The sequence below is a fragment of the Scyliorhinus canicula genome, unplaced genomic scaffold, assembly GCF_902713615.1.
Source record: "Scyliorhinus canicula unplaced genomic scaffold, sScyCan1.1, whole genome shotgun sequence".
NCBI lineage: Eukaryota > Metazoa > Chordata > Chondrichthyes > Carcharhiniformes > Scyliorhinidae > Scyliorhinus > Scyliorhinus canicula.
Window position 1 is genome coordinate 159,561 of NW_024056010.1, and position 14,395 is coordinate 173,955.

General features: G+C 45.6%; 2 long non-coding RNA genes and 1 gene segment (V, D, J or C); 1 reads left to right on the top strand and 2 right to left on the bottom strand.

Moving 5' to 3' along the window:
• Positions 1-6,999, bottom strand: LOC119961466. Its single transcript, XR_005459666.1, has 2 exons — positions 6,947-6,999; positions 1-123 (listed from the first exon to the last, which is right to left on the bottom strand). It is a non-coding gene; the product is annotated as an uncharacterized LOC119961466 (long non-coding RNA).
• On the top strand, positions 6,785-11,245 carry LOC119961468. 2 transcript variants are annotated; one of them, XR_005459669.1, is made up of 3 exons: positions 6,785-6,862; positions 8,384-8,516; positions 11,145-11,245. It is a non-coding gene; the product is annotated as an uncharacterized LOC119961468 (long non-coding RNA). The 2 variants fall into 2 exon arrangements; XR_005459668.1 differs by lacking the exon at positions 6,785-6,862 and adding an exon at positions 7,110-7,179.
• Positions 8,871-14,395, bottom strand: part of LOC119961464 — a 20,135-nt gene continuing 14,610 nt past the window's right edge. The window contains 2 exon segments of the C gene segment in view: positions 8,871-9,048; positions 12,439-12,768. Coding sequence covers positions 8,882-9,048; positions 12,439-12,768 — 497 coding nt within the window.

Below are 14,395 nucleotides of genomic sequence, written 5' to 3' on the forward strand. Positions count from 1 at the left end.
GCTTCCATGTTCAAAATCCCATGATATTCAGGATATGATAAATTAAGTACTCTGTCAGATCCTGATGTGATGCTTGGTTTGAGTTTCTGGACTTTGAAGCTTCCCTTCGCACACCCTGTGAAACTGATTTAAAACAGAAAATAAGGAGTGAGAGAGAACCCACAAAAACAGGTTGCAAAATTGAGCTGAATGAATCTGGTCATTTGTGGAGCCGAAACAAGGGATAAGGGCCATGAAAACTGCTGGATTGTCATAAAAACCCAACTGGCCTCTTTGGGAGGAGAAAGGGGTAAAGAGGGATTTTGTATATCTACAAGACATATTACGAGAGTAGTTGGCAAAGCAAATGCGATCTTGAGCTTCATAAACAGTAATATTGAGACTGAAACTATGCTTCTGGTGGCACAGTGGTTAGCACTGCTGCCTCACAGTGCCAGGGACCTGGGTTCAATTCCGGCCTTGGTGACTGTCTGTGTGGAGTTTGCACTTTCTCCGTGTGTCTGCGTGGGTTTCCACCCGGTGCTCAGATTTCCTCCAACAGTCCAAGAACAAGTTAAGTGAATTGGCCTTTATAAATTGTCTCTTAATTGGGAAAAGAAAAGAATTGGCAACTCAGTATTTAAAGGGAAAAAAATGGAAAATAAAATAGGTAATCAAAATTTTTTTTTTGAAAATTAGATGAACCATAATCTCATTGAATAGTGGAGCAGGCCTGAGGGGCTGAGTGGCCGACTCCTAGTTTGTATGTAAGGAGCAGGCTCGAGGGGCCGACTCCTAGTCTGTGTGTAAGGAGCAGGCTCGAGGGGCCGACTCCTAGTTTGTCTGTAAGGAGCAGGCTTGAGGGGCCGACTCCTAGTTTGTGTGTAAGGAGCAGGCTCGAGGGGCCGGCTCCTAGTTTGTCTGTAAGGAGCAGGCTTGAGGGGCCGACTCCTAGTTTGTGTGTAAGGAGGAGGCTCGAGGGGTTGGCTCCTAGTTTGTGTGTAAGGAGCAGGCTCGAGGGGCCGACTCCTAGTTTGTGTGTAAGGAGCAGGCTCGAGGGACCAACTCCTAGTGTGTGTAAGGAGGAGGCTCGAGGGACCGACTCCTAGTTTGTGTGTAAGGGGCAGGCTCGAGGGGCCGACTCCTAGTTTGTGTGTAAGGAGCAGGCTCGAGGGACCGACTCCTAGTTTGTATGTAAGGAGCAGGCTCGAGGGGCCGACTCCTAGTTTGTATGTAAGGAGCAGGCTCGAGGGGCCGACTCCTAGTTTGTGTGTAAGGAGCAGGCTCGAGGGACCGACTCCTAGTTTGTATGTAAGGAGCAGGGTCGAGGGACCGACTCCTAGTTTGTATGTAAGGAGCAGGCTCGAGGGGCCAACTCCTAGTTTGTATGTAAGGAGCAGGCTCGAGGGGCCGACTCCTAGTTTGTGTGTAAGGAGCAGGCTCGAGGGACCGACTCCTAGTTTGTGTGTAAGGAGCAGGCTCGAGGGTCCGACTCCTAGTTTGTGTGTAAGGAGCAGGCTCGAGGGACCGACTCCTAGTTTGTATGAAAGGAGCAGGCTCGAGGGGCCGACTCCTAGTTTGTATGTAAGGAGCAGGCTCGAGGGGCCGACTCCTAGTATGTATGAAAGGAGCAGGGTCGAGGGACCGACTCCTAGTTTGTATGTAAGGAGCAGGCTCGAGGGGCCGACTCCTAGTTTGTATGTAAGGAGCAGGCTCGAGGGGCCGACTCCTAGTATGTATGAAAGGAGCAGGGTCGAGGGGCCGACTCCTAGTTTGTGTGTAAGGAGCAGGCTCGAGGTGCCGACTCCTAGTTTGTATGAAAGGAGCAGGCACAAGGGGCCGACTCCTAGTTTGTGTGTAAGGAGCAGGCTCGAGGGGCTGACTATTTTTTTCAGTGTCGGAAAAATCGCTTTTATTGTCCGTATCATTTTCCAGAGACGCAAAAATCTTTTTTACTGTCCTAATGATTTTCCAGACAGCCAGGTATGAATCTCACAAAGGCAGAAGGTAACATTTGAATTCATTGAAAGTTTACTTGTGACCATGAAACCATTGTTGGTTGTTGCAAAGACCCATCTGGTTCACTCCTGTCCTTCAGTAAAGGAAATCTTCTATCCTTACCTGGTCTGGCCTACATGTGACTCCAGATCCACAGTCAGTTTTATCATAGAATTTACAGTGCAGAAGGAGGCCATTTGGCCCATCGACTCTACACCGGCTCTTGGAAAGAGCACCCTACCCAAGGTCAACACCTCCCCCTATCCCAATAATCCAGTAACCCCACCCACACTAAAGGCAATTTTGAACACTAAGGGCAATTTATCACGGCCAATCCACCTAACCTGCACATCTTTGGACTGTGGGAGGAAACCGGAGCACACACGGGGAGGATGTGCAGACTCCGCACAGTGACCCAAGACGGAATCGAACCTGGGATCCTGGAGCTGTGAAGCCATTGTGCTATCCACAATGCTACCGTGTTGCCCAAGGGTTGACCCGTAAAATGCTCTCGGAGATGCACTCAGTTGAAGGGCAATTAGGGCTGGGCAGTGAATGCTGGCCCAGCCAGCGACACCCACATCCCGGGAATGAATAGTAAAGAAAATCTGCCATCCTTACCTGGTCTGGCCAACACGGTTCCAAACCACAGCAATGTGGTTGATTCTGTAAATGCCCTCCGAGATGGCCGAGCCAGCCACTCGGTTTGAGGGAAATTAGAGATGGGCAATAAATGTTGGCCCAGCCAGTGACTCCCACAAATGAATAAAATAAAATCCTGGAGATTCCAGTCAGTCAATCCGGGAGAGTTGGTATCCGGGCCAGGCTCGCAGCGCATGCGCCCTGCGGCCCCTTGTCCTCTGTAAAGATGGCGGCCGGTAACCCGGGCCTGTCACCGCTCAGCTCTCACTCTGTTCGATGCTGTTTAAGACGGGACCGTTAACATTTTCCTTGGGATTTGAAGCCTCCACGGGGTATTTATGAAGCCTCTCGGCTCACTCCGCAGCTTCTATTGCTCCCCGGCCACCCACCGGCTCCAATCCTGAAAGTCGCTCAATTGCTTCTTTCCCGCTCCTCGCACCATCAGCGACAACCTGAACTGCACATGCGCCGGACACAGCCGGACTCTGCGCATGTGTGAGCAACTTCTGTAATGTGGATGGAGCACATTCACAGCCGCAACGCACGATGGGTAATAACCCTGTCACTGAAATCGATATTCCTGATCGAAATTATGCTTTGCGATCCGATTCCGATTGGTACCATTGTGCCAAGGTAACAAATGTATTAAATAAATTAATAAGGAACTTAAATAGTCTGGGCCCATCCACCACAGTTCTGTCCTGGGTGTGATTGACAACAGACCAAACACGGACAGTGAGTTGTTAACGGGTTGGGGTCTGAGCAGGTTCAGGTGAACAGTGATTTTTGTCTTCTTGGACAAAAGTTAAACTACCCCTCGCCAATAACAATGTGCTGAAATTGGATCAAATGGTTTGTGCTTTTAAATTTGGAGTGTTGACCAGTGGAAAACTGAGGAAATACCTTTGCACATGTGAAGTGTGTGAGTGATCTCCCTCTAAACTGCTCCTGAACTGCACATTAGATTAATTAATGACTATTTATTCTTATCCAGTGAAAACATCTTCCACTTGTCTATCATATCAAACCTTTTCATAATCTTACATGATCAGGTCATCCTTCATTCCCTTTTCCAGAGAAAGGTTTACACCCTGCCAAATCTTTCTTGCTGGGTCTAACCTGCTAATTCAGACATAATTCAAATATATTTTCCTGCATCTTCTCCAGTACTTCTAGATCCATTTTACAATATGGAGACTTTAACTAATCTGAACAGTAAACTCACCGTTGTCCCCAAATGCCTGTATGTTGCAGTCTTTTAGTCATTTTTCTGTTCGCTGAATGTAAGATGGGACAGAATAAGATCCAACGAGCCAGTCTGTAACACTGTAGAACATCTACAAACCTGCCTCTTCCCCCTTACTGCTAACAGTTGACTTTTTCACTCTTAACCTGTCAGCTATGTCATTGAGACTAATGTGTCAGAGAAAGACTGGATTTCAGCTTGGTGACACCAGGCCAGACTAAATTTTAGTTCAGAGGATTGTTGAGCTAATTTCTCCATATCATAAGATGCCACTGACGGTTCCTGAACTGTCAAACCAACGGAAGGAATTTATATTTACCCCCTGTTCATCTGAAAAGTGTTGATTCTGCTGTTACTGTCACTGTTAATCACACCCAGAACTGAATCATCTTCATTCTGACAATTGGGGTTTATTTCGATTCCCTGTAACTGAGCTGGGCTAGTGTTTAATATCTTGTTGATTGTGAAATAAATCAGCTTTGTCTCAAACACACTATGTCAAGTCCTTGATTTCTCTAGCGGGAAAGGAAATTAATTGATGCCACGTGTCACCAGGCCATGCCCGTCAGTCTTTTTAAGACAGAGATATATTGGTTCTTGATTAATAAGGGGCTCAGATGTTATGGGGAGAAGGCAGGAGAATGGGGATGAGAATCATATCAGCCATGATCGAATGGCAGAGCAAACCCGATGGGCTGAATGGCCTAATTATGCTTCTCTATCTTTTTTTTAATGAAATGATCTCATAGAAACATATAAAAATCCAACAGGGGTGGACAGAGTAGATTCATAAAGAGTCCAGAACTAGACGGGTCATAGTTTGAGGATATGGGGTAAAACTTTTAAGACTGAGGTGAGGAGAGATTTTTTTCACCCAGAGAGTGATGAGCCTGTGGAATTCATTACCACAGAAAGTCGTTGAGGACAAAACATTGTGCAATTTGAAGGAGTTCGATACAGCTCTTGGGCCGAAAGGGATTAAAGGATATGTGCAGCTCTGTGGTGCACTGGACAGTGTGTTGTACTTCTACTTAATGGCAAGTCAGGGATTCAAATGTTGTGGGTTCAAATCCCACCAGAGTCGACTGGTAGCGTGGCACGTTGGTTAGCACTGCTGTCTCACAGTGCCAGGGACTCAGGTTCAATTTCGACCTTGGGTGGCTGTCGTGGACCTTCTCCCCATGTCTGCGTGGGTTTCCGCCGAGTGCTCCGGTTTCCTTCCACAGTCAGGGTATTGAATCGACGATCAGCCATGATGATAATGAATGGCGGAGCTGGCGTGAAGGACCAAATGGCCTCCTCCTACTCTATTTTCTATGTAAGTCACATGTCGGCCAGACCGGGGAAGGAGGGCAGATTTCCTTCTCTAAAGGACATTAGTGAACCAGATGGGTTTTTACAATAATTGACAATGTTTTCATGGTCACCATTAGATTTTTATTTAATTGAAATGACACCATCTGCCATTGTGGGATTCGTACCCCAGTTCCCAGAGAATTACTCAGGGCCTGGATTACTAGTCATGTGATATTACCACTATGCCATCACCTCACCAAGTGATGCAGTGTCTATTACACATTTTTAATCCAGTAATATATACCTGTACATGGCTAGCAGTCTATATGATCCTTTTCAGGTCCCTTTGTCCTGTACAGGAATTAGTGATTATGGACCTGGTCATCAGCATGAATTGTCATTCAGAAGAATTGGGATGGTGTGTATTCGGCACAGCAGCGAGAATGGAGGGAGTGTGTGTGAGATGGAGATATACAGGTTTTGGGGATGCGAGAGGAAGGATATTCCATAGAAACGAGCACTATGTGTTGTGAATATCTATCCTGTCCTGACAGTGATGAATTTTGTAAACTCCCTTTACAGGACATTAGAAGATTTGTATTCGGGATATTCAAACTAAATATTGCATCAAAATCGGAGAGATCAGTTGATTCATCAGGACCTGAATATCATCCTTTGAATGTGGAAGGAGAAATGTTTCTCTGTTCTGTCTGTGAGAAAAGATTTAAAACATCAGTGTGACTGGAAAAGCACCGAGACCCACACAACACACAGCCGAGTGAGAGTGGAGTGAGAGTGAATTGACTGTGGAAAGAGCTTTCACCAATTACAGTGCAGAAGGAGGCCATTTTGCCCATCGAGTCTGCACCAGCCCTGGGAAAGAGCACCCTCCCCAAGCCCACACCTTCACCCTATCCTCGTAACCCCACCCAACCTTTTTGGACACGAAGGGAAATTTAGCATCACCTAACCTCATTTGAGAGTGATGTTGCCTCAGGATTGTGAGTTTCTGCCCTGCTGAACAGAGACGCAGAACTTTGGACACATGGGCCTGGAGTGAAATCTAGAGAGCAGGATTGGCTTCATAGAACATAGAACAGTACAGCACAGAACAGGCCCTTCGGCCCTCAATGTTGTGCCGAGCCATGATCACCCTACTCAAACCCACGTATCCACCCTATACCCGTAACCCAACAACCCCCCCCTTAACCTTACTTTTATTAGGACACTACGGGCAATTTAGCATGGCCAATCCACCTAACCCGCACATCTTTGGACTGTGGGAGGAAACCGGAGCACCCGGAGGATACCCACGCACACAGGGGGAGGACGTGCAGACTCCACACAGACAGTGACCCAGCCGGGAATCGAACCTGGGACCCTGGAGCTGTGAAGCATTTATGCTAACCACCATGCTACCCTGCTACCCTTCTTCCTTTTCTTTCCATCTCTGTCACTGCTTTGCATCATCAATAAGACATTGGGACTCAAAGACTAATCCAGTTTGATGGACAAGTTATCTCCATTCTGAACAATGGGGAACAAACTCCTCCCACTCATTGAAACTCCGCCCCGACAAAGATGAGAAACGCGCATGCGCCCTAATTCACATCCAATAAAAATGGCGGCCGTTAACCCGAGCCGAAGATGAGGAGCTGCAGCCCCGCTCGGTACAAACTGGGTCTCGTAAACATTTCCGAGGTTTGCGATTGCAACAACTTTACACAACGTTTCCGCCCGCACCCGCGATCTCTCGCTCCCTCCGTATTGTTAAACGTCTCTTACCAATTTCCGATCTGAAAAAGACGTCCATCTGCATCGCCATTACCCACACTGCGCATGCTTCAAACACAGCGGGCCCCGCCCCTCATTCACTCCGATTGGTTGGAGGACTAGCTGCTTCCGGTCCGTTCTCCAGTGTCCCTCCTCTTCCTATTGGTCCCGTGCTGCCGTCAATCACCCGGGCATTGTGAGGCAGTTTTCTGGCTGACGCGCTGATTGACTCAATAATCATAGAGGTAGGTAGAATCATAGAATTTACAGTGCAGAAGGAGTCCATTCGGCCCATTGAGTCTGCACCGGTTCTTGGAAAGGGCACCCTATTTAAGGCCACACCTCCAACCTATCACTGTAACCCAGCAACCCCATCTAACATAAGGGCAATTTAGCATGGCTAATCCACCTAACCTGTGCATCTTTTGACTGTGGGAGGAAACCGGAGCACCTGGAGCAAACCCACGCAGACATGGGGAGAACTGTCAGACTCCGCACACCTGAAGAAGGAGCCGTGCTCCGAAAGCTCGTGTTTGAAACAAACCTGTTGGACTTTAACCTGGTGTTGTAAGACTTCTTACTGAGACTCCGCACAGGCAGTGACACTTTTGTTGGGTTCTAGCTAATTTTGGTCCTTTATTTTGACTGGACCACATGCTTGGGGAAAGCAAGAGACGAAAGAAGGTTTGATAGAAACTAGAATGATCTGTTGTGAATTACTATCCTTTTATAGTGATCATTTTTGTAAACTTATTTTTTAGGCATTAGAACGGGAGGATTGGCAGCTGGGCAACTGGAACCAAATATAACATGAAGATCTGACAGTCACTCAATTCATTAGCATCTAAATATCACAAACTGTCAATGTGCTTGTCTGTTCTGACTGTGGGAAGAGATTTCAAACATCAGTGAGACTGGAAAAGCCCCGAGACCCACACACACCCCAGTGAGAGTGTTCCAGTGAACTGACTGTGGAAAGAGCTTTAACCAGTTACACAGCCTGAAAAATCATCTTGTTTCCTCTTGTGGGAGAGTCTAGGACCAGAGGGCATCATCTCAGAGGAAGGGGTCTCAAATTTAGGACAGAGGTGAGGAGACATTTCTTCCATCAGAGGGTAGTGAATCTGGAATTCTTCAGCTGGCATTATATCTCTGGGGTTTTACCATAAAAAGACAAAGGTGAAGGTGTCTTAACCCGGATGGGCCGCTTGGTGGCGCAGTGGCTCTTTCACTGATGGGCCTTGAGTTCAGACACATCCCAGACAGGACTGGTGAGAAATATCTGTCTGGGAAAGGGGAGCAAACTGTATAACCGGGGAAGTGGAGCGGTGCCGATGGATCTTAGAGAAAGGAGTTCAGATTAGTCTTATTTTCTTCATTTTTTATTCAATATTTATTAAAATGTCAGCGAAAATATTACACAAAAGTTTATTTTGATGTTTACAAAAGGGAACATAACGATTGAGGGTCACAGTAAGAACAGAACACATGCCCTCTGAGCTGCCAAATGTATGTACAACTGTAACAGACACAAGAGAGAAAAGGAGCTCAACATAAAGGGAAGGCAACTGTTGTGAATAAGGTACGAGATAAGTTACTTATTTATACATAACATTGAGGGAAATTATTAGCTACAATTACATTACAGCCAAAATTATCTCGTACATTTTAAACTGAAAAGCAGAAATACTGTCCATGATTGTCTCAGTTACAGATGCAGAATAATAAACTGAGATATTTTTACTGTTAGTCACCAAGAGGAGATATTGTATTTGTGTCACACATAGATCATAATAAACAGCTGAGGGAAATCTACAGCATCCGAACGTCAACCCATCACTTGATCTGTAAAAGAGAGAGAAAATGATGAAGCAGATGTTTATGATCTGGAACATTTATGTTAGAGTTTTTAATCAATCAAACATTTAGAGATTTTTTTAAACGGCTTCATTCAGTTTGAAGTGTGAGTGGATTGAATCTTCTCACCTTCACCAGAGTGACTGCAGCGCTGTAGGAAATGCTCAGGAAGAACAGGGTGATGAATGTGGAAGCGGTTGTCCAGATGTTCCCGTTATCATCCTCATTGTCTTCAGTCCAGGTGTGGTCTGTGGTATCTACGAGGATAGAGCCGAATAAATATTATCAGATTGTTTGTTAATCCAGGATTTATTTTCAGTATTCTCGTTTCATTTTCTCCCGCTGCTAATTAATTCTTTAATATATTTTCAGTAACTTCATACTGTTGAGTTCATGACACTCATAAATCGATCTCTGTAACTTTTTTCTTCCAATCAAGGGGCAAGTTAGCATGGCCAATCCACCTACCCTGCATATCTTTGGGTTGTGGGGGTGAAACCCACGGGTCACGTGGAAACTCCACAGGGACACAGACCCAGGAGCGGGATCAACCCCAGGTCCATGGTGGCGTGAGGCAGCAGCGCGTCACCGTGCCGCCCTTGCCTGACGTTTGTGTTTGTTCTTTATCTTTTGTGTCTGTGTAGATGCGAAATCCGTGTTGCTTTACTCTTTTGTGTGTCCCGATGTCTTTATAAATGTCATTGTGTCTGTTCATGTGTCAACGAGTATTGATCTGTGTATTTGTGTGTCAGCGCCTGAATGTGAACTTTGTTTATCTTCTGTCAATGTGTATATATGAGTGTTTGATTGTGCGTGTTTGTGTGTTGAAGTCTATGTTTATATATTAATGCCTGTGCTAATATATGTTTATACGTCCCTGCCCAGTAATAAAAATGTTAATGTGTCTTTATGCGTTCAACATGCATGTCAGTGTCTTAATGTTTGTGTCTGCATAAGTGTGTTTGTGTGTGTGTGTGTGTTTGTTGATGCGTGTATTTCATCACAGAATCATCATCGTATAATATCTACTGTGCCGAACGAGGCCATTCGGCCCATTGGGTCTGCACCGACCCTCGGAAAGAGCACTCTGCCTGGACGCATGCCCCTGCTCTATCCCCAGAACCTCGTAACCCCACCTAACGTTGTGGACAATGAGGGGTAATATAGCATGGCCAATCCACCGAACCTGCACATATTTGGACTGTGGGAGGTAACTGGAGCAGGCGGAGGAAACAGGAACATACACGGGGAGAACGTGGGAACACCACACAGACAATCACCCAAGGCTGGAATTGGACCCGGGATTATGGTGCTGTGAGGCAGCAGTGCTATTTATGCGTTGGTGGTTGTTTATAACTATCTATTGCTGTGTATTGATGCCTCCATGTGTATTCATATGTGTTCGTGTTAGCGTTTGTACAAGTCTGCTAATATGTGTCTCCATGTGTCCACAAGTGTGTTAATGTGGATTACTGTCTCTGAATGGAAATATTTCTGTCATCGTGAAATTCTGCTAATGTATATGTTATTGGTTACAATTGTGCTTCATATTCTTCTGTCAGCCTGCTTGTCTGGTTTTATATGTTTGTGTATCTGTGTGGACACGTGGTTGTATGTGTCTGTTTGTGTACATTTGTGTACCCGCTTGTGTGTGTGGATTTGTGTGTGTCTGTGTGTGTATACACGTGTGCTTTTTTGTGTTTATGTCCATGTTTGTGAATTTGTGCGCACGTTTGCATGTGTTTTTGTGTCAAAATATGTGTGGTTCGTTATGTCTGGATGTATGTTTATGCATGTGTGTCTATGTGTGTGTCCATGTATGTGTTTGTGTCTACGTGTGAGCGTGTGTGTGTTTGTGGGTCTGTGTGCATGTGTGTGTAGTGTCTGTGTCTATATCTGTCTGTGTATTTGTATGAGCTGCCTGTAGCTTTGCCAGTTGTGGGTATTATTGGTACCGATGTAGAATATGTTGAACTTTCTGCTTATAAATCTGTTTTCTGTGAGTTGCAAGCTGACATCAGGTGACCGAATGCAAAAATACAAGGAGGTGCCTCAGGAGAGAACAGTGAAAACCCAGGGAGAATTCAATCACCAGTCTGGATTTGGATTATGGTGAATCAGTTTCACCATACGGATAAGAGGAACAAGAGTACTAAAAAAAATTCTGTTGCATGAATATATGTTTTAAGAACATCTTAATCATGATGGTCTCTTAAACCCTTCAGGCAGTAAGCTATATGCCGTCTTGTAATGTCAGTAACTGAGTTCTTAGTCCAGAGAGCCGTTTACTTTCAAACTCCCTTCTTGGGGACTGGGAAGATATTGAGTTAATAATCTCCCTCTCTCTGGTCAGCTCAGGAAATTGCCTTTGGGTTCTCCCTGCTGGAGGTGGAGATACAGAGAGTTCACTCATCACCTTCCTCCTCTTTTGGTCGGAACGTAGAGGTAAAATAGGTTAGTATTGCCCCTTTGCTCTCTTTGTTGGGGAAGTGTGGGTCCAGTGGATTAAATAATGCCGCTCCATTCATTGTTGGAAGCGGGTGTGCAGTGGATTAATTCAGCCCCCACCATCGCCTTGGTGGGCAAGTAGAGGTACAGTGTATTAACTAATGTCCCTCCCCTCTCTTTGCTGGGCAGGTGGAGGTACAGTGTGTTACCTAATGCCCCTACCCCTCCCTTTGGTGGAGGGGGGGGTGGGGTACAGTGCATTGAGTAATGCCCTCTTCCTCTCTATGCTATGGAATTGGTTTACAGTGGGTTAACTAATGCCCCTCCCCCTCTCTTGAGGAATTGGGGGTACAGTGGATTACCTAATGCCCTTCCCCTTCTCTTTGTTGGGGAAGTGGGCAGACAGTGGAATAACTATAGCCCCTCCCACACTCTGTTGGTGAAGTGGGGGTACAGTGGACTAACTAATGCCCCTCCCCCTCTCTCTCTTGGGGAAGTGGGGGTACAGTGGATTATTTAATGCCCCACACCTCTCTATTCGGGATGTGGGGAACAGTGGATTATCTAATGTTCCTCCCCCTCTCTCTATTGTGGAAGTGGCGGTACAGTGGATTAATTAAAGCCCCTCCCCCTCTCTCTGTTGGTGAAGTGTAGATTCAGTGGATTAACAATTTCACTTTCCCCTCTCTTTGACTGGGGATTGTTGGTCCATGTTTCTGTGTGACCCTCAATTCAGTTCCCAGTGGGTGTGATGCAGCAACTTAAAGCTGACATTAATTTTAAGGGATGGACAATGAGAAAAGCAGGAACACCGAGATCTAAATGTGATGTTTCTTTGTCTGAAATGGGAACGTGTCCGATTTCTCCTCAGCGGGAGGAAAGCCAATGAAGATATTTTGCTGAATCCTGGAATGAATGAGTTTTACTCTGTCTCTTACCCAGGGTGTATCTGAGCTGGGAGCACTGATTGTATCAGACTTGGGGCCGAGACCTGTAGAAATCCGGGTCTCATTCAACAGATCTAATATCAACAAAGTGGAAGCTCCATTAATTAAGCGGCTGTGTATTTAAATCACAATTGGAGGAAAAAAAATCTTTATTATTTTTATTTTAGTTCAAAATATAATCAATAGATTCTCATTGACATGAATTAACGGTGTCCATCAGAGCGAGGGAAATGTTCACAAAACTGGGTTTACCGCTGGATTTATCAACCGTTCTGTTGATGATCTTCAAGGGGATGGCTTCATGTCCCACCACACAGGAGTAAGAAGCGCCGCTGGCCCACTCCTCCGCTGCAATGGATAACAGGCTGTACATGAAGAAGGAGCTATTGCCGTTCTCCGCCATCACCTCGGTGTTCTTGTAGTTCCCGGGATTCACCGGTTTGTCATTGACGGTCCACTTGACGAAGATCTCTCGGGGGGAGAAACCTCTCACTAAGCAGCTGAGGGAGACGAATCTCTGAGCGGAGACGTCTTCAGCCGAGGGCAGGAGGACAGAGACGGACGGTTCCCGCGGATTGGGATCTGCAGAAAATGTACAATAAATGTCAATAAAATGGGGAATTCCGGAGACAATGGAACCGCGGGGTAGATGTGAGAGAAATGTGTTTTGTGTTGATTTTAAAGGTTTCCATTTTCCACTTTGGGATCTGTCCGGGTTCCCAGCTCGGAGCAGAGGTGGGCACAATCCTTTTCCCTGAGAATTTACGGATGTTGGTTCGAAAGTTTCAGAAAATGTACAGCAGGGGAACAGGCAATTCGGCCCAACTGTTCTGTGCTGGTGTATAAACTCCACGCCAAACTCCCCCTACCTCAAGAGGATTGGAAAACTGCCAATGTAACACCCTTATTCAAAAGGGAGGGAGACAAAAACAGATAATTATAGGCCAGGGACCTTCGTAGCTGAGCATTTAGACATACAGAGTATAATCAAGCAGGGTCTGCACGGCTTCGTGAAGGGGAAATCAGTGCCTGACAAATTTATTGCCCTTATTTGAGGTGATAACAAGAAGGATAGAGAGAGGGGGGCCAGTAGGTATGATATACATGAATTTCAAAACTGTGTTTAATAAATGAATGTACTATTCCCACGGCTGCAGCTGACAAAAATAGAAAGGCAAGTGGTGAGGATTACAGAAAATCTAGAGAGGGACAGAGACAGCTTCAGTCACTGAGCTTGGCAGATGGGACATAATGTTGGAAAATGTGAGGTTAGACACTTTGGGAGGAGGAAGAACATAACGGAATATTTTTTAGATGGAGAAAGACTGTAGAAAGCTGAAGTAACGGGTGAATTGGGGGTCCTCATGCAGAAACCACAAAAAGCAAGTTCTGCAGGTAATATGGAGACAAATTGAATGTTGACATTTATTTCAAAGGGAATAGAATATAAACATGGGGAAGTCTAGCTCAAACTATACAAGGCATTAGTTAGTCTACACCTGATACACTTTGAATAGTTTTGATGCCCTTATCTGAGGAAGACAGATTGGTTTTGAAGGCAGCCCAGAGAAGGATCACGAGGTTGATCCCGAGTATGGAGGGATTTTCTTATGGGGAGAGGTTAAATATTTTGGGTTGTACATATTGGAGTTGAGAAGAACGAAGGCGGCCTAATCGAGACATGAAATATTCTCCGGGAGCTTCTTAGGATATACGCTGACAGATTGTTTTCCCTTGTAGGAGCATCTAGGAGCAGCGTGCATGGTCGCAAAGTGAGGGTTCGCCCATTTCAGACCGAGATGAGAAGGAATTTCCTCTCTCAAAGGACAGTGAAGCTGTGGAATTATTTAACCCAGGGGGCTGGAGATTCTAGGTCGGTCGGTATGTTCAAGGTTGAGAGAGAAACATTTTCAATTAGTAAAAGCGTCAAGAGATATGGGGATAAGGTGGGAAAGAGGAGTTGAAGATTATCACAGCAGATCAGTCATGACCTCACTGAAGGCTGGGCCGGCGTTGATGGGCCCAATGGCCTTCATCTGCTCCTAAGTCTTGTGGTCTATGGTCTCGCTCCGTCTAAACCCAATATCACTGTTTTCAATTCATTGTTCATTCTGCTGCATATCAATTTCCCCCTTAAACTCTGAGGGCCCAGAGTATTTAGTTAGTGGAATTACCAATCAGAGTGGACCATAAATACACTGAATGCTAA